The sequence below is a fragment of the Coregonus clupeaformis genome, chromosome 37 (assembly GCF_020615455.1).
Source record: "Coregonus clupeaformis isolate EN_2021a chromosome 37, ASM2061545v1, whole genome shotgun sequence".
Lineage (NCBI taxonomy): Eukaryota > Metazoa > Chordata > Actinopteri > Salmoniformes > Salmonidae > Coregonus > Coregonus clupeaformis.
The window spans coordinates 1326470-1350290 of record NC_059228.1 but is presented as its reverse complement, the minus strand read 5'-3'; the positions used below and the strand labels follow the sequence as shown (position 1 = coordinate 1350290).

Here is a 23821-nt window from a genome sequence, read left to right as displayed (position 1 = left end):
GCGACTACCCCTTCAGGGTCGTTTGGAGGCTCCATCGCCGTATGGTGGTAATGCACCTCTAGGGAAGGAAGTGCTGATACACCCCGTCTAGGGAGAAGCCCCATGCTTTTCCTCCTCCATGCCTGGATCTCCCCACTCAGCTAGAGGAGTGAGGTAACATACCTGTCCCTCACCTTTGAGCCCCCTCAATGACCAGGGACGCCCTGGTTGGCGGAGATCACTCTTCTGCTTACAACCAGCCCTGACAGTTGCCGTTACGCAGGGATCCTTGGACCCATGCACACAGAAATGGACCAGCCTCACCCAGTACCAAGGCCCTCTGTGCGTGGCCCTTGAGAGGTAAAGACTGAATGCAACAGACCTGCCACTCGAATCCAGAGTGCCAGTGCCCCTCTTTATGCTCACTGTGGAAACTAGTGATGTGCTTTTGAGAAGTGGTATTACCTGAACAGATAATTTCATAAAAGCCCAGTGCAGTCAAAATCATGATTTTCCTGTGTGTGTGTGTACACCTACTCATTCAAGGATTTCTTTATTTTTACTATGTTCTACATTGTAGAATAAGAGTGAAGACAGTTTTGATGTCTTCACTATTATTCTACAATGCAGAAAATTGTAAAAATAAAGAAAAACCCTTGAATGAGTAGTTGTGTCCAAACTTTTGACTGGTACTAATATATATATATATATATATATATATATATATAAGTATTTGATCCCCTGCTGATTTTGTACGTTTGCCCACTGACAAAGGCATGATCAGTCTATAATTTTAATGGTAGGTTTATTTGAACAGTGAGAGACAGAATAACAACAACAAAATCCAGAAAAACGCATGTCAAAAATGTTATGAATTGATTTGCATTTTAATGAGGGAAATAAGTACTTGACCCCTCTGCAAAACATGACTTAGTACTTGGTGGCAAAACCCTTGTTGGCAATCACAGAGGTCAGACGTTTCTTGTAGTTGGCCATCAGGTTTGCACACATCTCAGGAGGGATTATGTCCCACTCCTCTTTGCAGATCTTCTCCAAGTCATTAAGGTTTCAAGGCTGATGTTTGGCAACTCGAACCTTCAGCTCCCTCCACAGATTTTCTATGGGATTAAGGTCTGGAGACTGGCTAGGCCACTCCAGGACCTTAATGTGCTCTTATTGAGCCACTCCTTTGTTGTCTTGGCCGTGTGTTTTGGGTCATTGTCATGCTGGAATACCCATCCACGACCCATTTTTAATGCCCTGGCTGAGGGAAGGAGGTTCTCACCCAAGATTTGATGGTACATGGTCCCTTTGATGCGGTGAAGTTGTCCTGTCCCCTTAGCAGAAAAACACCCCCAAAGCATAATGTTTCCACCTCCATGTTTGCCGGCAGCACTCATGCAGCCCCAGACCATGACACTCCCACCACCATGCTTGACTGTAGGCAAGACACACTTGTCTTTGTACTCCTCACCTGGTTGCCGCCACACACGCTTTACACCATCTGAACCAAATAAGTTTCTTGGTCTCATCAGACCACAGGACATGGTTCCAGTAATCCATGTCTGCTTGTCTTCAGCAAACTGTTTGCGGGCTTTCTTGTGCATCATCTTTAGAAGAGGCTTCCTTCTGGGACGACAGCCATGCAGACCAATTTGATGCAGTGTGCGGCGTATGGTCTGAGCACTGACAGGCTGACCCCCCAACCCTTCAACCTCTGCAGCAATGCTGGCAGCACTCATACGTCTATTTACCAAAGACAACCTCTGGATATGACGCTGAGCACGTGCACTCAACTTCTTTGGTCGACCATGGCGAGGCCTGTTCGGAGTGGAACCTGTCCTGTTAAACCGCTGTATGGTCTTGGCCACCGTGCTGCAGCTCAGTTTCAGGGTCTTGACAATCTTCTTATAGACAAGGCATCTTTATGTAGAGCAACAATTCTTTTTTTCTGATCCTCAGAGAGTTCTTTGCCATGAGGTGCCATGTTGAACTTCCAGTGACCAGTATGAGGGAGTGTGAGAGCGATGACACAAAATTTAACACACCTGCTCCCCATTCACACCTGAGACCTTGTAACACTAACGAGTCACATGACACCGGGGAGGGAAAATGGCTAATTGGGCCCAATTTGGACATATTCACTTAGGGGTGTACTCACTTTTGTTGCCAGTGGTTTAGACATTAATGGCTGTGTGTTGAGTTATTTTGAGGGGACAGCAAATGGACACTGTTATACAAGCTGTATACTCACTACTTTACATTGTAGCAAAGTGTCATTTCTTCAGTGTTGTCACATGAAAAGATATACACAAATATTTACAACAATGTGAGGGGTGTACTCACTTTTATGAGATACTGTATATATACACACAATTGAATCAGAAGTTTACATACACTTAGGTTGGAGTCATTAAAACTAGTTTTTCAACCACTCCACACATTTCTTTTTAACAAACTATAGTTTTGGCAAGTCGGTTAGGACATCTACTTTGTGCATGACACAAGTCATTTTTCCAACAATTGTTTACAGACAGATTATTTCACTTAATCACAATTCCAGTGGGTCAGAAGTTTACATACACTAAGTTGACTGTGCCTTTAAACACCTTGGAAAATTCCAGAAAATGTCATGGCTTTAAAAGCTTCTGATAGGCTAATTGACATAATTTCATTCAATTGGAAGTGTACCTGTGGATGTATTTCAAGGCCTACCTTCAAACTCAGTGCCTCTTTGCTTGACATCATGGGAAAATCAAAAGAAATCAGCCAAGACGTCATTAAATAAAATTGTACACCTCCACAAGTCTGGTTCACCCTTGGGAGCAATTTCCAAACACCTGAAGGTACCACGTTCATCTGTGCAAACAATAGTACGCAAGTATAAACACCATGGGACCACGCAGCCGTCATACCGCTCAGGAAGGAGACGCGTTCTGTCTCCTAGAGATGAACGTACTTTGATGTGAAAAGTGCAAATCAATCCCAGAACAACAGCAAAGGACCTTGTGAAGATGCTGGAGGAAACAGGTACAAAAGTATCTATATCCACAGTAAAACGAGTCCTATATCGACATAACCTGAAAGGCCGCTCAGCAAGGAAGAAGCCACTGCTCCAAAACCGCCATAAAAAAGCCAGACTACGGTTTGCAACTGCACATGGGGACAAAGATCGTATTTTTTGAGAAATGTTCTCTGGTCTGATGAAACAAAAATATAACTGTTTGGCCATAATGACCATCGTTATGTTTGGAGGAAAAAGGGGGTACTTACAAGCCGAAGAACACCATCCCAACCGTGAAGCACAGGGGTGGCAGCATCATGCTGTGGGGGTGCTTTGCTGCAGGAGGGGCTGGTGCACTTCAGAAAATAGATGGCATCATGAGGAAGGAAAATTATGTGGATATATTGAAGAAACATCTCAAGACATCAGTCAGAAAGTTAAAGCTTGGTCGCAAATGGGTCTTCCAAATGGACAATGACCCCAAGCATACTTCCAAAGTTATGGCAAAAAAACTTAAGGACCACAAAGTCAAGGTTTTGGAGTGGCCATCACAAAGCCCTGACCTCAATCCTACAGAAAATGTGTGGGCAGAACTCAAAAAGTGTGTGCGAGCAAGGAGGCCTACAAACCTGACTCAGTTACACCAACTCTGTCAGGAGGAATGAGCCAAAATTCACCCAACTTATTGTGGGAAGCTTGTGGAAGGCTGCCCAAAACGTTTGACCCAAGTTAAACAATTTAAACGCAATGCTACCAAATACTAATTCAGTGTATGTAAACTTCTGACCCACTGGGAATGTGATGAAAGAAATAAAAGCTTAAATAAATAATTATCTCTACTATTATTCTGATATTTCACATTCTTAAAAATAAAGTTGTGATCCTAACTGACCTAAGACAGGGAATTTTTACTAGGATTAAATGTCAGCAATTGTGAAAAACTGAGTTTAAATGTATTTGTCTAAGGTGGATGAATTGGAGGAGACAGGTTAAAGAAGGATTTTGAAGTCTTGAGACAATTGAGACATGGATTGTGTATGTGTGCCATTCAGATGGTGAATGGGCAAGCCAAAAGATTTAAGTGTCTTTGAACGGGGTATGGTAGTAGGTGTCAGGTGCACCGGTTTGAGTGTGTGAAGAACTGAAACGCTGCTGGGTTTCACGCTCAACAGTTTCCCGTGTATCAAGAATGGTCCACCACCCAAAAGACATCCAGCCAACTTGACACAACTGTGGGACGCATAGGAATCAACATGGGCCAGCATCCCTGTGGAACGCTTTTGACACCTTGTAGAGTCCATGTCTCGACGAATTGAGGCTGTTCTGAGGACAAAAGGGGAGCAACTCAATATTAGGAATTTGTTCCTAATGTTTTGTATACTCAGGGTATTTCCACACTGAGGTTGAATTATGAGAATTCCCTTTTATTGTAAGAGCTGTTTGAACAGGCTGTATGACATTTCAGCCTGTTTTAGTGGGAAGGAGGTTTTGGCCTTCCATGGTAACATCACCATGCAGTAAATTAGTTAATAGACCAATAAGAAAGTGAGTTCCAAACCTCTCTGTCTTAGTTAGTGTTTTCTGAAGATGATCATGTTTTGATTAGTGATACATTTACGTCTGTCCCTCATTTTAAGGTCAACCATGTTACGTGAACTGAACTCTCATTTTAAGATGTTAAAAGTATTCCGAAAAAAAAAGAATATATATATATATATATATATATATATATATATATATATATATATATATATATATATATATATATATATATATATATATATATATATATATATATATATATATATATATAAAAATTCAAGAGAAACATTGAACATGTAATAGTCAAATCGTAGTGTAAAAGCAGGTGAGCTGGTTCTACTCTTTTTGGCTATTTCCTGGTGTTTTGTGTGAGCAGCTCCAGCATAAGACATCAATCCTGTTTTATCAATTAAAACAAATTAGTGAAGCTTGCATTCAATTGTCACTCCCTGTTGCACACAACAAGCTTCCATTCCCCCTGGGATGTAGGGCTGATTTAAGATGAAATCGTCAACCCTGTTATTTTATTTGGCACTTAATATAGTAATTTTATTATTTAACCTCTTGATATGAGAAAACATGTTTTTTTATTGAGTTGAACATTTATAACAGAATGTTAAAATTAGGTGAAATCAAATGGTTTTTTTGGGACCAAGTTACACTTCTCAAAAAGGCACCAAATCTGTGAAACGTCCAACCTGTCAATGATTTTAGAAGGAGGCATAATGATGATTTAAATGATTTCACTTTCCATATCTGTCTAGACAGAGGTGGTGTGGAAGATCTGATCACAATCAGATCAACAATGCATATTTTAATCGTCTACACCAGAGTTTCCCAAACTCTGTCCTGGGTCCCCTCCTGGGTGCACGTTTGGGTTTTTGCCCTAGCACTACACAGCTGATTCAAATAACCAACTCCTCATCAAGCTTTGATTTTTTGAATCAACTGTGTAGTTCTAGGGCAAAAAACTAAAATGTGCACCCAGGACCGAGTTTGGGAAACACCTGTCTGAAAATGTTGACAAGATTAGGACAAAGGATACATGTAAGAACCAGGTATAAAACGGGACTATAGTCACAGCTAGTCAATGTTGTGTCCTTGGGCCTGTTAAAGAAGTGACTGAGTAGGAGTGACGGTACCAAGGTCTGGGTGGTGGCAGGCTGAAGGACACTGTGGCTCTGCTCTGACTCAATATTGTTAGAGAGTTTAAACACAATTTTTCTGCTTGGATGTTTGTTTTAGTCTGCCTGGAGTGTCAGGTGGGCAAGGTTTGCACTGTCTGGCCTTTTCTATTGGTTCCATTGCAACAGGCAGGCTCAATCAAGAAAAGCTAGTATTTGAACCCGGGTCTGGTCTTGTCTGTCTCGGACAGACAGACATACACACAGGTCAATTTGTCCTCAGTAAGGAATAAACCCAGGCCTGGCCCAATTAGGCCCTAATGTCAAAGTGACCCAGGAAAGTGTCTCTAATCATAGTGACCATCTCATGATTTGCCTCTATCTCTCCAGACGATGGGATCAATGAACCAGCAGGTGGTTGTCTGAGAAACAGGAGAACAGCCATCTTCACAAAAGTAGTATAGATGATACTCACAATGTCATCACCATCACCATTGATCATCAGTGACTAAAGCAATAGAGGCTCGAACAGACCACCAAGACTGGACGTGGTCCTTTGCACCCCTGCCCAGAATGTCGACAGTCAATCTATTTTTGTGTTCATATAGCACAGAATTTGGCCGTCAGCTATTTTCAGGTCTCTCCAGCGATGTTCGATCGGGTTCAAGTCCAGGCTCTGGCTAGGCCACTCAAGGACTTTCAGAGACTTGTCCTGAACCCACTCGTACATTGTCTTGGCTGTGTGCTTAGGGTCGTTGTCCTGTTGGAAGGTGAACCTTCGCCCAAGTCTGAGGTCCTGAGCGCTCTGGAGCAGGTTTTCATCAAGGATCTCTCTGTATTTTGCTCTGTTCATTGTTCATTGCCTCGATCCTGACTAGTCTCCCAGTCCCTGCCGCTGAAAAACATCCCCACAGCATGATGCTGCCACCACCATGCTTCACCGTAGGGATGGTGCCAGGTTTCCTCCAGACGTGACGCTTGGCATTCAGGCCAAAGAGTTCAATCTTGGTCTCATCAGACCAGAGAATCTTGTTTCTCATGGTCTCAGAGTCTTTAGGTGCCTTTTGGCAAACTCCAAGCGGGCTGTCATCAAATCAAATCAAATGTTATTTGTCACATACACGTGTTTAGCAGATGTTATAGCGGGTGTAGCGAAATGCTTGTGCTTCTAGCTCCGACAGTGCAGTAATATCTAACAATTTCACAACATATACATAAAACACACAAAACTAGTAAGGAACGGGATTTAAGAATATATACATATATGGACAAGCAATGACAGAGCGGCATGGACTAAGATACAGTAGAATATTATAGAATAGAATGCAGTATATACATATGACATGAGTAGTGTAAGATATATAAATATTATCAAAGTGACTAGTGTTCCATTTCTTAAAGTGGCCAGTGATTTCAATAGGCAGCAGCAGCCTCTATTGTGCTAGTGATGGCTATTTAACAGTCTGATGGCCTTGAGATAGAAGCTGTTTTTCATTCTCTCGGTCCCAGCTTTGATGCACCTGTACTGACCTCGCCTTCTGGATGATAGCGGGGTGAACAGGCAGTGGGTTGGGTGGTTGATGTCCTTGATGATCTTTTTGGCCTTCCTGTGACATCGGGTGCTGTATGTGTCTTGGAGGGCGGGTAGTTTGCCCCCGGTAATGCGTTCGGCAGACCGCACCACCCTCTGGAGAGCCCTGCGGTTGCGGTCGGTGCAGTTGCCGTACCAGGCGGTGATACAGCCCGACAGGATGCTCTCAATTGTGCATCTGTAAAAGTTTGTGAGGGTTTTAGGTGCTAAGCCAAATTTCTTCAGCCTCCTGAGGTTGAAGAGGCTCTGTTGCGCCTTCTTCACCACACTGTCTGCGTGGGTGGACCATTTCAGTTTGTCAGTGATGTATACGCCAAGGAACTTGATGCTTTCCACCTTCTCCACTGCGGTCCCGTCGATGTGGATAGGGGGGTGCACCCTCTGCTGTTTCCTGAAGTCCACGATCATCTCCTTTGTTTTGTTAATGTTGAGTGAGAAGTTATTTTCCTGGCACCACACTCCCAGAGTCCTCACCTCCTCCCTGTAGGCGGTCTCATCATTGTTGGTAATCAAGCCTACTACTGTTATGTCGTCTGCAAACTTGATGATTGAGTTGGAGGCGTGCTTGGCCACACAGTCATGGGTGAACAGGGAGTACAGGATGGGGCTGAGCACGCACCCTTGTGGGGCCCCAGTGTTGAGGATCAGCCAAGTGGAGATGTTGTTTCCTACCTTCACCACCTGGGGGCGGCCCGTCAGGAAGTCCAGGACCCAGTTGCACAGGGCGGGGTTCAGACCCAGGGCCTCGAGCTTAATGATGAGCTTGGAGGGTACTATGGTATTGAATGCTGAGCTATAGTCAATGAACAGCATTCTTACATAGGTATTCCTCTTGTCCAGATGGGATAGGGCTTGGTTTTTGCTCTGACATGCACTGTCAACTGTGGGACCTTACATAGACAGATGTGTGCCTTTCCAAATCATGTCCAATCAATTGAATTTACCACAGGTGGACTCCAATCAAGTTGTAGAAACATCTTAAGGATGATCACTGGAAACAGGATGCACCTGAGCTCAATTTTAAGTCTCATAGCAAAGGGTCTGAATACTTATGAAAATAAGGTATTTCTGTTTAATTGTAATAAATGTGCAAACATTTCTAAAAACCTGTTTTTGCTCTGTCATTATTGGGTATTGTGTGTATTTAGTCAATTTTAGAATAAGGCTGTAATGTAACAAAATGTGGAAAAAGTCAAGGGGTCTGAATACTTTCCGAAGGCACTGTCTATTTTCATAAGCGCAATGTGCTAACTGTTATCACAGGCGAAGTGAAACGATACAGATTACGTTGCTCATGATGCGCACCCCTCAAATTATACAAATGTAACAGCCTGAGCACACCAGACTTGAAACAATGATACAGATGTAACCATGTGCCATTCATGTATACTGAACAAAAATATAAAAGCAACAATTTCTAAGATTTTACTGAGTTACAGTTCATATAAGGAAATCAGTCAATTGAAATAGATTCATTAGGCCCTAATCTATAGATTTCACATGACTAGGCAGGGGCGCAGACATGGAACATTTCTGTGATCTTTTATTTCAGCTCATGAAACATGGGACCAAAACTTTACATGATGCTTTTATATTTTTGTTCAGTATATTATCTGAGCGGCACTGGTGCTCCCAACTCAAAATTCCATGTGCATTCCACACACTTCTCAGGTTTATAAGTGAGTGTTCCAAAAAATAAAAAAAGATTAGGAAAAGTTTTGCAGCACACCTGAGAGTTCCTCAAGGCCAAACCAAACCACTGCAGTAGAGGGTTGTGGTCAAAGGGATGGTTTCAGTGTGCTTCGTTTACAGCCTTTGGCTCAGTCAGTTCAAGACAATGCTGTAGGCTTTTAAACATCCGCTAAAACGGACTCTCAAAGCAGAAATGTGAATGCTTCTTCGCTTCTGTGTTTCCTATTTCTCTGTGTGTGTGTGTTGATCTACAGGGTCACACAGCTTTAACATCTGTATTTTTGGGGTGGCTACATATGCAAAGTGGGGACTGGAGAGCTTGCCTCAGTTGGCTTTACCAAAGGTTTTCATGTCTTATTAAATAGTGTATATTTAAGCAATAAGGCCTGAGGGGGTGTGGTATATGGCCAATACACCATGGCTAAGGGCTGTTCTTATGCACGACGCGACGCAAACAACCCAGTTTATAATTTCCCTTTGATTGCTTTATCATTTCAGTTGATCTAAAACAGCAAATACCTGTGCCATCACTGGTAAAAACCGGCTACTGATAACCTGTGAGGCCTTAAATCGGAGCCCTGATCCAATTGAAGTGAGTTAACGGGCGCGCCGGGGGCGCCCAGGCAGACTGGGGAGGGGTGCAGGGGGTTAAACAAACTCTTAAGGCAGTGCCAGATGTTGTCTCATGCCCTGTTTACATCATGACGCATTTCATTACGCCATACATCATATTCCGCTATTGGACAGAGAGCATAATGTTTCACAATGCAAGCCAAGTTGGAGGAGAGTCTCTCGTTAGAGATAACATTTGTTTGGGGAAATTGCAAAATATGACCTTTTCATTCAAGACAGGAGAAACATTTCACTTACTTTTTCCTCAACTTGTTTCAATAACTTTCTAGAAAGTCAAGCCATCGTACAGAACTGCTAGCTGTCTATACTGTAGCTAGAGACCTCCACCTAATAACATCAAAAACAAACATCATTACCATCCAGGGGTTGAAACCAGTTTAGGGAACAGAACCATAAACCATAAAATAATGACATTTTTCAAGGAACAGAAACAGAACCTGGAACGAAAGTGATCAATACTGTTCCGGAAGCGAACATGGGAACCAGTTAGTAATGTTCTTTTACATTCGAGGCATTTTTCCCCCACAAAAAAAATGCTAAAAGAGCGCCTATACAAAGCCCTCACTCTGTCACTCAGAAGCATCTTCCAGTGTCTGCCTGCAAGCTGAAAATCTTTGCCTGTGCGTGTTTAGCATAGGCTACTGTACTAATGTTTCAAGCGTGATTCAGAAGACAGGGAGGGAGAATTGGGAGATTGATTCACGTTTTCAATGCTAGTTCTGGTGCCGCTCTGCACACACAAGCTTGTTAGCTAACGCTAGATAGCTCAAGCTTGTTAGCTAGCTAGCTCAAAAGGACATTCAAAGTTCCTCCATGGAAGCCGCTCCTCCTAGGTATAATTCTGTGGACCCAATTCAGATAATGCATGTCATAACAAGATGCCCAGCGCTTCAAGCCTCCTCCTCAACCCACTCTTCCCAGTCCCACCCGCAAAATTTCAGTCGCATCTTCTGCGATAGGCTACACTTGTCTGTCCATCACGCATGTAAACAACTAGCTTGCCTGCTCTATCCGCACTGATTGTTGAAGTAATTTAATGAGCTAAATGTAAAACACTTGATTCACAGGTTATAAAAGGAACAGAAAGGAATGATATAAACCGGCCCTTTTTTTTGGTTCGGAGCGGTTCAGAACTGTATTTTACTGTTCGGAAGAGTGGAACAGAACGAAAAAAAATTGTGATTCTGTTCAGAACTAAACTATTGGCTAAAGAAATTTGGTTCCAACCCATTACCATGACAAACTAAAAATGGGAGGCAACAGTCAAAGTATAATTGTCTTAACAGCCTATGTGTATTATTTTTCGGAATTGGTAATTATTTACAAGTTACTAGCTATCCTATGAACCCATCATCGAAAACCACATTTTCATCTTCTGTTGTTTGGTAACTTCCTGTTCTACGATGGACTCTGGCTGGACTTAAGATGCAGCGGTCTAAGGCACTGCATCGCAGTGCTTGAGGCGTCACTACAGACCTGGGTTCGATCCCAGGCTGTGTTACAGCCGGCCATGACCGGGAGACCCATGAGGCGGCGCACAATTGGCCCAGCGTCGTCCGGGTTAGGGGAGGGTTTGGCCGGCCGGGATCTCCTTGTCCCATCGCGCTATAGCGATTCCTTGTGGCGGGCCGGGCACCTGCAAGCTGACTTCAGTTGCGGGCGGGTGTTAAGAGGTGCAGTTTGGCGGGTCATGTTTCGGAGGATGCATTACCTGACCTTCGCCTCCAGAGCCCGTTGGGGAGTTGCAGCAATGAGACAAGATAGAAATTGGGGAGAAAAAGGGGGTAATATATATATATATAAAAAGACTAACTACCAATTGGATATCACAAAAAAGAGGTAAAAGTTTTTTTTAATGTATGTGGCGTCCGTCTCACAATGGAGTCTTGAACCGCATAAGGGGGCATTGCGATTCCACTCCTTGTTCACATTAACCATAGCCCCTCTATTACGTTGCGGTTGAAAACTCTGTTGCTAGATGGACGCGGCACATACTTTGAATTTTTCCATATTTTCTGTCCAGCCAGAGTCCGTCGAAGAAAAGGAAGTGACCAAACCACAGAAGATGAAAATGTGGTTTTCGGTGATGGCTTCATGGGATAGCTAGCAACTTGTAAACAATTACCAATTCGAATAAGTGAGTACTATTTTAATAGTAATGCTAAATAATACACATTGGCTGTTAATCCAATTATATTATGACTGGGGCCTCCCGTTTAAGTTTATTGTAAAGACATTTGCTTTTGATGATAATTATTAGGTGAAGTTTCCTAGCTACAGTGGTATCTTCAACCTAGCCTAGCTTGCTATAAAGTAACTAAACAAAACATGTTTTATTATCACCTAAAACAATCTATTTCTCTGGTCTTGAATGAAAAGGTCATACTTTGCAATCTCCCAAAATAAATGCGATGAGACAGGCTCCCCTCCATATTGCTTTACAAACACTACACTTGTCTGTTCATTAGCAGGGCTATGCCACGTTCAAAACAACTGGGAACTCTGAAATCTCCGACTTCAGTGAGTTTAAAACAACTGGGACCTCTGAATAACAAGGGGCTCCGACTAGGAAAAATCTTTTGAATGGTTATCCAACTCGGAATTCGAAGTTAGGAACTCAGCCCTCTTTCTAGAGCTCCAACTTTCCGACCTGAAGATCACTGACGTCATGATTTGACGTAGTTTTTTCAGAGTTCCCAGTTGTCTTGAAAGCACCACAAGACTCCGTGAAGATTAACTACAGCATAATAAAATATGTCACGATGTGTACGGGTCATGAGGCTTCAGAGTGGAACTCAAAACAACAAACGCGTGTAGTAGGCTAAAACTTTGTGTAATGTTTCCAACACAACACGTATAAGACACAGTCTGTCAATAAACTCCCATCCCACAACAATTTTGACATAGACATATCTTGATTAACGCTACAGTAGCCTAAGGTTGATGGCATTTGCCATTGCCACTTAAACAGCAGATGCTTTGCATCTCACGGAAGATGGAACATGACTGGATGGCGGCAAACGCTCAGATCATGGAATGGATATCGCGCATTTACTCACAAAAAAGGTAGCGAATGTTGAGAGTAGGCCTATTGTAGCCTAGATACTTCATAAATGATAAAAACGATAACTGGTAAATTACATGATCAATTCCTATATTAGATTAGAGATTGTAAAGTGAATGACAATGACAACTCACTTGTCACATAACATGTGATGCAAAACATGGATACTAATGATGAAACTAATGGATAGCCTATGACATTTGTGCCACAGTAGGCCTATTTCAGATTGGAACTAGCATATTCAGTTATCAGTGTTGCCATGTTCGCGGTTTTCCCGCTAAATTGGGCTACTTTGAAAACGATGTCACAGGTGAACATTTATTTGTAGGGGGTTGCTGGTTTTTGGGCTATTTCTAAGTTGCACCATGGCTGCCATGGCATTTCTCTTTAAAATATACAGTACCAGTCAAAAGTTTGGACACACCTACTCATTCAAGGGATTTTCTTTATGTTTACTATTTTCTACATTTTATATTTGAGATTCTTCAAAGTAGCCACCCTTTACACATGCTTCGCATTCTCTCAACCAGCTTCATGAGGTAGTCACCTGGAATGCATTTCAATTAACAGGTGTGCCTTAAAAGTTAATTTGTGGAATTTCTTTCCTTCTCAATGCGTTTGACCCAATCAGTTGTGTTGTGACAAGGTAGGGGAGGTATACAGAAGATTATTTTTTGTTAAAAGACCAGGTCCATATAATGGCAAGAACAGCTCAAATAAGCAAAGAGAAACGACAGTCCATCATTACCTTAAGAAATGAAGGTCAGTCAATACGGAACATTTCAAGAACTTTGAAAGTTTCTTCAAGTGCTGTCGCAAAAACCATCAAGCGCTATGATGAAACTGGCTCATGAGGACCGCCACAGGAAAGGAAGACCCAGAGTTAACTCTGCTGCAGAAATTAAGTTAATTAGAGTTAACTGCTACTCAGATTGCAGCCCAAATAAATGCTTCACAGAGTTCAAGTAACAGACATCTCAACATCAACTGTTCAGAGACTGAGTGAAACAGGCCTTCATTTTTTATTTTTTTTTCAGTCATTTAGCAGACACTCTTATCCAGAGCGACTTACAGTTAGCTTTTTTTTTTTTTTTATACTTGCCCCCCGTGGGAAACGAACCCACATCCCTGCCGGCCAAACCCTCCCCTACCTTGGACGATGCTGGACCAATTGTGTGCCGCCCATGGGTCTCCCGTTTGCGGCCGGCTGCGACAGAGCCTGGACTCGAACCAGGATCTCTAGTGGCACAGCTAGCACTGCGAATCAGTGCCTTAGACCACTGCGCCACTCGGGAGTTGGTTGAATGGTCGAATTGCTGCAAAGAAACCACTACTAAAGGACACCAATAAGAAGAAGAGACTTGCTTTGGCCAAGAAACACAAGCAATGGACATTAGACCGGTGGAAATCTGTCCTTTGGTCTGATGAGTCCAAATTTGAGATATTTGGTTCCTACCGCCGTGTCTTTGTGAGACGCAGATTAGGTGAATGGATGATCTCTGCATGTGTGGTTCCCACCGTGAAGCATGGAGGAGGAGTGATGGTGTGGGGGTGCTTTGCTGGTGACACTGTTCGTGATTTATTTAGAATTCAAGGCACACTTAACCAGCATGGCTACCATAGCATTCTGCAGCGATACGCCATCACATCTGGTTTGCGCTTAGTGGGACTATCATTTGTTTTTCAACAGGACAAATACCCAAAACACACTTCCAGGCTGATGACCTGGCCTCCACAATCACCCGACATCAACCCAATTGAGATGGTTTGGTATGAGTTGGACTGCAGAGTGAAGGAAAAGCAGCCAACAAGTGTTCAGCATATGTAGGAACTCCAAGACTATTGGAAAAGCATTCCAGGTGAAGCTGGTTGAGAGAATGCCAAGAGTGTGCAAAGCTGTCATCAAGGCAAAGGGTGGCTACTTCGAAGAATCTCAAATATACTTTGATTTGTTTAACACTTTTTTGATTACTACATGGTTCCATATGTGTTATTTCATAGTTTTGATGTCTTCACTATTATTATACAATGTAGAAAATGGTAAAAATAAAGAAAAACACTTGAATGAGTAGGTGTGTCCAAACGTCTGACTGGTACTGTATATATTTCACTGTGACCTGCTGCTGACTGTCAGGCAGTGAGGCAGGCTGTTGCTGAGTGAGTGAGGAAGTGAATGGTGGGGAGGGCCGGAGGGGTGTATGTGTGTGTTGAGAGAGCAGCACAGCTATGGGCTGAGTCACGTGAGCGAGAGGAGAGAGCAGCATTAGTGCACGTTGTGAGTAGGCTATTGTAGGTAGGCTATTGTCATTATGGAGACACCTATTTCCAACCCATTTTCCATAAAACATATTAATACGCTAGAACTGATGCACATCAAGAAATAATGGAGACAAAGCACTGGAAAACGACTTTGGGCGCACTAGAGCGTATTACATAAATTCGCTTGGAGGTGGTTTAAACTTTTAAACTGCATTCTAATGTTGACTGCTTAAAGAAAACTGTATCAAGCGAAGTGCTTTATGCATGCTCAGTTCTTGGTCTCGGGGGCTGCCCGAGTGGAAATTTGAAATGGAAGTTATGGAACTTCCTCACGTGGTTCTTTTTATGGGGAAAAGTCCTCAATGAAACTGACATTAGGCTAAATGTGGAGAATGATACATTTGTCTCTGTTGGCCATCAAGTAGCCTATTAATGTATATGCCATTGTAGGCTATCCTTTGATACAATACATTTGTTGAAATGACGATATCACTGGAGTCATTGTGCCACTTGTGTAGCCTACCTGGAGCTGACAAACCAATGTAATAAATAGCCTATAACTTCAGTTTATTGTTGTTGTAGCCTTGTGTTATTATGTAATTATTAATGGACATGTTTAGTTAATTAAATTGGAAATTATCAAAGCTCTATTGCAATTGCCGATCATTTGTTAGAACGCATTAGATTGACAGTAACAGTAGTCAGATTAGGCTACAGGTAAAACAAATTCAGAAGAATAAACACTGGCTGTTGTTGACAAGCATATTTAGTTCGTATACAGTGCATTCAGAAAGTATTCACACCCCTTGACTTTTTCCAAATGTTGTTACATTACAGACTTATTCTAAAATTGATTTAATTATTTTTTGTCCTCATCAATCTACACATGATAACCCATAATGACAATGCGAAAACAACTTTTTTTTAAACAGAAATATTTTATTTACATAAGTATTCAGAGCCTTTGCTATGACACTCGAAATTCAGCTCAGGTGCATCCTGTTTCCATTGATCATCCTTGAGACGTTTCTACAACTTGATTGCAGTCCACCTGTGGTGAATTCAATTGATTGGACATGATTTGGAAAGGCAAACACCTGTCTATATAAAGGTCCAACAGTTGACAGCACATGTCAGAGCAAAAACATTTTACGTTTACATTTTAGTCATTTAGCAGACGCTCTTATCCAGAGCGACTTACAGTTAGTGAGTGCATACATTTTATGCATTAAGCCATGAGGTCGAAGGAATTGTCCATAGAGCTCCGAGAGAGGATAATGTCGAGGCACAGATCTGGGGAAGGATACCAAAAAATTTCTGTAGCATTGAAGGTTCCCATGAACATAGTGGCCTCCATCATTCTTAAATGGAAGAAGTTTGGAACCACCAAGACTCTTCCTAGAGCTGGCTGCCCGGCCAAACTGAGCAATCGGGGGAGAAGGGCCTTGGTAAGCGAGGTGACCAAGAACCCGACTGTCACTCTGACAGAGCTCAAGAGTTCCTCTGTGGAGATGGGAGAACCCTCTAGAAGGACAAACATCTCTGCAGCACTCCACCAATCAGGCCTTTATGGTAGAGTGGCCAGATGGAAGTCATTCCTCAGTAAAAGGCACATGACAGCCCGCTTGGAGTTTGCCAAAAGGCACCTAAAGACTCTCAGAACATGAGAAACAAGATTCTCTGGTCTGATGAAACCAAGATTGAACTCTTTGGCCTGAATGCCAAACATCATGTCTGGAGGAAACCTGGCACCATCCCTACGGTGAAGCATGGTGGTGGCAGCATCATGCTGTGGCCATGTTTTTCAGCGGGAGGGACAGGGAGATTAGTCAGGATCGAGGGAAAGATGAACGGAGCAAAATACAGAGAGATCCTTGATGAAAACCTGCTCCAGAGCGCTCAGGACCTCAGACTGAGGTGAAGGTTCACCTTCCAACAGGACAACGACCCTTGAGTGGCCCAACCAGAGCCCAGACTTGAACCCGATCGAACATTGCTGGAGAGACCTGAAAATAGCTGTGCAGCGATGCTCCCCATCCAACCTGACAGAGCTTGTGAGGATCTGCAGAGAAGAATGGGAAACTCCCCAAATACAGGTGTGCCAAGCTTATAGCGTCATACCCAAGAAGACCCGAGGCTGTAATCGCTGCCAAAGGTGCTTCAACAAAGTACTGAGTAAAGGGTCTGAATATTTATGCAAATGTAATATTTCAATTTTTGTATTATTAAAACATTTGCTAAAGTTTCTGAAAACCTGTTTTCGCTTTGTCATTATGGGGTATTGTGTGTAGATTGAGGGGAAAAAAAGAAATTAATCAATTTTAGAATAAGGCTTTAACATAACAAAATGTGGAAAAAGTAAAGGGGTCTGAATACTTTCCGAATGCACTGTACATATTTTTAATATTTAATTCAGTGATTGAAATGATGACCCCATCCTCAGTAACGTATTCCAGTAGGCTCTTGGGAAACACAAGCACTTCTTACCTCTTAATCGCCTCGCTATTCATGTTGAATAAATTAGTCTTCATTTAAACTAAGCAAGCTGCTAAATCGTTCAGTTTACATCTTGCCTACATCTTGTCTAGGCTACTGTAGACTATCTGAAATTAGATGTAGGCCTATCAGGGGCTATAGGCTACCTGCCTTTATCAAAGCAAACCATGGCAAAATTGAATTACAATCATAAACCCAGACTTTAGTCTATAGCCTATGCCTATTGAAATGATAAGTCAATCTCACAAATGGGCCATTTGTAGTCTTAACATTTGGTAATAATAACAGTACAATTGGCAGAAAATAGCCTAACATTAGTTTATGTTCATCCAAGTTTTTCTTGCTCAGAGATTTCAAGATCCTCTATCCAACTTTCATCACTCAAACTCTCCGGTTGGATGTATCTATAGTTATACAAAGGTGTGCAAAGGGGATGTATAAACCTGGTTCAAGCCCTGAATGCTGATTGGCTGAAGGTCATGGTATATAAGACCATATCCCATGGATATGACTAACATTACTTTTTACTGTTGGTAACCAGTTTATAATAGCAATAAGGCACCCCCTGGGTTTGCGGTATATGGCCAATATACCACAGTTAACGGCTGTATCCAGGCACTCCGCATTGCATCATGCTTAAGAACAGCCCTTAGCGGTGGTGTATTGGCCATATACCATACCCCCTTGCGCAAATGATCTGGCGAGTTTAATATGGGTGAATTATCTTTTCTCTTGCCACATATTCAAATTCCTATATTACATAATGTCATAGCTTGCAATCATTTTTGAATTGTTCGATACTACTGCACTGTTGGAGCTAGGAACATAAGCATTTCGCTACACCCGCAATAACATCTGCTAAATATGTGTATGTGAGCAATAACATTTGATGTATGTATTATTTTTAGGAAACCTGAATGATATATTCTTAATTGTCTCGATAACGTTATGGAAAAACATTTGATTGTATAAATATGGTAACTCCACTCTAAACTCTTGCTGAGGAAAAAAAATGGGGCTAGTTTTCAGGGCTTTTGGGTATGTTTTGAGTGGTCATTGGGCTACCTTGTAACCCTGTCGGTTATGCCTCGATAACATTAAATATTTCCAAGAACTTGTAAAAGTTCAAGGAAGAGAGTAGGCTATTTCGATTTAACGACACGAAGTAGCAACAAAGCTCACACGCCCAGGGCGCATAGGAGAGATGGGATTGCTTTGCTTACCTCCAACCACGGTCGCCAGGTGAAAGTAGAGCAGAAACCTGAACAGCAAATGGATCCAGAAAGTTTCTCTGCTGTATGATTCCCACGTCATTATTGTCGTCTATGTAGCCTACTCTTGAATAATGTTCTTCCTTCAAACGTATTTTTATTGCCCTGCCGAATAACAGTTTTTAACGCGTGACACTCTATGCTACAATGTCACTAGTAAAAGTAAGTTACAAGTTGGCCTACCTAATTTTTTTTGACTTGATGTCTCGCAGGAGGATGGACTGTTGGCAAAATAATGCAGTCCAACAAAAGCCGCCCATGCGCGCTGACTCCTCCCCCTACTTACACTCTCTTATAGCTGTTGAATGTTCCGCCATTCCAAAAACAACTGCAAAAGTGTATTTTGACACCTAATTGTACTTACAGTAGGTGGTTTGACTGATTTATAATATATATATATATATATATATATATATATATATATATATATATATATATATATATTATTTAATCCAAAGTATAAATTCAGTATTTGACCTTGGCTTCTGTGCTTTGTTACTTAATTTCCTGTGTGTGTGTGTGCGTGAAGCATGTGCATGTATCTGTGCCTGCAGTCCTGCAATGCCCCACACACATAGGCCTACAGTTCGTGCACAACAAAACTGAAACATCAAACCAAGGTGCAGGGGAGGTCATCGGGCCCCCAGATCACATATGATAGAAACGTGTCATAAGCCATAAGACTCCTGAACAGCTAATCATGGCTACCCGGACTATTTGCACTGCCCCCCCACCCCATCCTTTTTACGCTGCTGCTACTCTGTTAAGTATTTATGCATAGTCACTTTAACTCAACCCACATGTACATATTACCTCAACTACCTCAACTAGCCGGTGCCCCCGCACATTGACTCTGCAACGGTACCCCCCTGTATATATAGCCTCCCTACTGTCACTTTATTTTACTGTATATATAGCCTCCCTACTGTCACTTTATTTGACTTCTGCTCTTTTTTTCTCAACACTTTTTTTGTTGTTGTTTTATTCTTACTTTTTTTGTTTAAAATAAATGCACTGTTGGTTAAGGGCTGTAAGTAAGCATTTCACTGTAATGTCTGCACCTGTTGTATTCGGCGCATGTGACCAATAAAATTTGATTTGATTTGATTTGATTTGTTATACAGTATATGTTATGGTATATTTGTAAAAGGGAAATCTATACATTTCCCGTAACATAAACATCTATCAAACATGTGGTGTTAAGATCACAAGTGTGCTAGAGTTTCTTTTTAATTCAATAGTGTATGTGCCCTCAACATGCTTTTTCTACATCCATTTTTGTGTTTCCCCACCAGTCATCGACCACCATCTACGTGCATATAGTGGATGAAAACGACAACGCGCCAGAGTTTCCAGAGGAGGAGTATGTGACGGTGCTGAGCGAGGGCCCCGACACCTTGGGGGCCACCATTGCCACAGTAACCGCCATCGACCCAGACGAGGGCCCCAACGGCACCCTCCGATACACCATCGACCACGGCAACCTGGCCATCACCTTCCGCATCAATCACATTACCGTAAGAATATGGACAGATATTTTACACTCAGGGGCGCAACTTTCACTGGGGACGGGGGGACATGTCCCCCCCACATTCTGAAATTGCATTTTTGTCCCCCCCAGTTTTATAATTGGAATGTGATACAAAACAAGGCAACAGTGTGCTTTAGGACCATGCGGACGCCTCCGGGTGGTTGGGTAGGCTGTTTGGAGTGTTTATCTGACTGGATTTACGACCACCTAGACCCCACAAAGCGGGTTGACAGGCTGTGTGAAGGCAAAGCTTCTGGAAGGCTGGCTGGACCAGTACGGGAGAGTTGAGCATAGTTCAGTGTACGCGTTACGCTCTTTCACAGAGTTGTAAAAGGAACAGAAACTGGCTACTCTTTAGTTGACTGATGTAGCTGGCAAGGTAATTAACTGTTTAAAAAAATGAGTGTTTATTCGCAGTGCTGAGCTAGTATTGTAACTGACATGTAAAGTTAGCTAATGTTTCATCAATCTACACACAATGCCCCATAACGACAAAGTAAAAACAGGTTTTTATAAATTTTTGCAAATTTATAAAAATACAAAACGGAAATTTAACATTTACATAAGTATTCAGACCCTTTACTCAGTACCTTGTTAAAGCACCTTTGGCAGCAGTTACAGCCTCAAGTCTTCTTGGAAGTTTCTCCCATTCTTCTCTGCAGATCCTCTCAAGCTCTGTCAGGATGGATGGAGAGTGTCGCTGCACAGCTATTTTCAGGTCTCTCCAGAGATGTTCGATTGGGTTCAATTCCGGGCTCTGGCTGGGCCAGTCAAGAACATTCAGAGACTTGTCCCGAAGGCACTCCTGTGTTGTCTTGTCTGTGTGCCTAAAGTCGTAGTCCTGTTGGAAGGTGAACCTTGGCCCCAGTCTGAGGTCCTGAGTGTTCTGGAGCAGGTTTTCATCAAGGATCTCTCTATACTTTGCTCTGTTCATCTTTCCCTCTATCCTGACTCATCTCCCAGTCCCTGCCGCTGAAAAACATCCCCACAGCATGTTGCCAGGTTTCCTTCAGACGTGACGCTTGGCTTTCTGGCCAAATAGTTTAAACTTGGTTTCATCAGACCAGATAATTTTGTATCTCATGGTCTGAGAGTCCTTTAGGTGCCAAGCGGGCTGTCATGTGCCTTTTACTGAGGAGTGGCTTCTGTCTGGCCACTCTACCATAAAGGCCTGATTGGTGGAGTTCTGCAGAGATGGTTGTCCTTCTGGAAGGTTCTCCCATCTCCACAGAGGAACTCTGGAGCTCTGTCAGAGTGGCCACCTTCCTGACCAAGGTTCTTCTCCCCCGAGTCTTGGTGGTTCCCAACGTATTCCATTTAAAAATGATGGAGGCCACTGTGTTCTTAGGGACACAGCGGCCTCCATCATAGCGGCAGACATTTTTTGGTACCCCTCCCCACAATCCTGTCTCGGAGCTCAACTGAGAATTCCTTCGACCTCATGGCTTAGTTTTTGCTCTGACATGCACTGTCAACTGTGGGACTTGATATAGACATGTGTGTGCCTTTCCAAATCATGTCCAATCAATTGAATTTACCACAGGTGGACTCCAATCAAGTTGTAGAAAGATTTCAAGGATTATCAATGGAAACAGGATGCACCTCAGCTCAATTTCGAATCTCATAGCAAAGGGTCTGAATACTTATGTAAATAAGGTATTTCTGTTTTTATTTGTAAAACATTTGCAAAAATCTCTGAAAACCTGTTTTCAATTCGTCATTATGGGGTATTGTGTGATGAGAAACAATATTTGTTTAATCAATTTTAGAATAAGGCTTTAACGGTATAAAAATTTGGAAAAAGGGGGTCTGAATACTTTTCGAAACCACTGTACTTAATAATCTCTTACCTAGCTTGATGACAGTGGGCATTATTGCTTACTTTTAGTTGATCTAAATAGAGACTGCTAGAAGGGCCATCGGTCATATTAGATGGTGTAGAAATGCAGGAAATGTGCTTTAGATGCCCCCAAAATTGGGAGGGGCCCTAGACCCTCTGCGAAGTTATGTTAATTTCTGCAAATAGCACTGCTGGGTGATTTAAAAAGGCATAGTCAATCGATCAATAATATAATAATACTCTTAGCAAAAAAAATGTTTATTTTATTTACAATATGTAGAATCTATGAGAATAGAAAGGTTCAGAACTTTTGTGAAACATCACAGCACAGTTGAAACATATATGGCAAATTTAATTCAAAACTGGATGGTGTTCAGAGATATATGGGAGGGGTTGAGTGGAGCTGAAGGATGGGACTAAAACAATTAGTTTACTCCAATTAGGGGAGGGATGGTAGGGTTAGGGGAAAATAATAAAGGAAAATATGTTTTACAAAATATATATATATATATTTACAAAGAAACATATGGGGGATTGGCAATAATGCAGACAATTAAATTGATGGAAGCCACAATCTATCTGCAATATTAAAGCTGATATAACCCCCAAAAAATATATATAATAATAATATATATATATATATATATATATATATATATTTATATATATATATATATATATATATAGATATATAGATATATTGTTTTATTATGTCCTCCCCCACTTCTAAAACCACTTTTGTACTGTGCAGACCTTGATTCAAACACTATTTGAAAACCTTTCAGATAGTTTAGCTTGCCTGACTCAACCAAACCAATAGAATTGTTGCAGAAGTGCAAACTCTGCCCATCTGGCACTCCAGGCAGGCTAAAGCAAACACTCAAAGTATTTCAAAGATTTCAAAAAGTATTTGAACCCAGGTCTGGTACTATGTGTAGTTTGTGGACACACTGACTGTACAGTATTTAGTGTTGAGTGTGAAAGTAGTTGTCTTTTTGTGCATGGGTGTGTGTCCAGGGAAAGATTGTTGCAGTGAAGGAGCTGGACTTTGAGATCAGCAATGGACATTATGCACTTGTCGTCACAGCAACAGACCAGTGTCCCATCCATGCCCTCCGCCTGACATCCAGCACCACGGTGATGACAATGACAGAACACAGACACATACACACACACACACACACACACACACACATACACACAGCCTTGTACAGCTAACCTTGTGGGGACACACAATTCAGTCCCATTTAAAATGTCCCCAGTTGGTCAAATGTTTGTTAGTTTACTATTCTTATGGTGACTTCTGGTCCCCACAGGAATAGTTAAACACGTCTACACACACACACACACAAACACACAAACACACAAACACACACACACACATACACAAACACACACACTACATGACAATCACTCTTTATACCCTGCATGTTGATCATTGCATTGTTCTTAATGTAGTTTGTCCACACATCATATTGAAGTTGCAATTTGTTCATTATAATTATTTTTGTATCCAAAAAGTTAACTATCCCTTTAATCACATCATAAACAAATATATAGACAATACAGATCTCTTAACAGGTTGTTTCTACCGGTCTTTTCCAGGTGTTGGTGAATGTCCTGGATGTGAACGATGTGACCCCCACCTTCCCCAAGGACTATGAGGGGCCCTTTAAGATAACAGAGGGCCAGCCGGGGCCCCGGGTCTGGACCCTCAAAGCCACCGACCAAGACTCTGGACTCAACGGCAAAGTGGAGTACAGCATCACTGCTGGAGACCCCCAGAGTAAGTAGG

At 42.1% G+C, this 23821-nt stretch overlaps 2 protein-coding genes across 2 annotated transcripts in view; one reads left to right on the top strand and one right to left on the bottom strand.

The window, feature by feature from the left end:
• Nucleotides 1-18882, bottom strand: part of vsir (V-set immunoregulatory receptor) — a 39915-nt gene extending 21033 nt beyond the window's left edge. Inside the window, exon 1 of the mRNA XM_041866819.2 lies at nt 18608-18882. Within this exon, the coding sequence (XP_041722753.2) occupies nt 18608-18698 (91 nt within the window). The 5' untranslated portion in view covers nt 18699-18882. The remainder of the gene's footprint in view (nt 1-18607) is intronic.
• Nucleotides 1-23821, top strand: part of cdh23 (cadherin-related 23) — a 190860-nt gene that overhangs the window by 71831 nt on the left and 95208 nt on the right. Inside the window, exons 18-20 of the mRNA XM_045211457.1 lie at nt 19951-20172; nt 23044-23163; nt 23632-23812. Coding sequence (XP_045067392.1) covers nt 19951-20172; nt 23044-23163; nt 23632-23812 — 523 coding nt within the window. The remainder of the gene's footprint in view (nt 1-19950; nt 20173-23043; nt 23164-23631; nt 23813-23821) is intronic.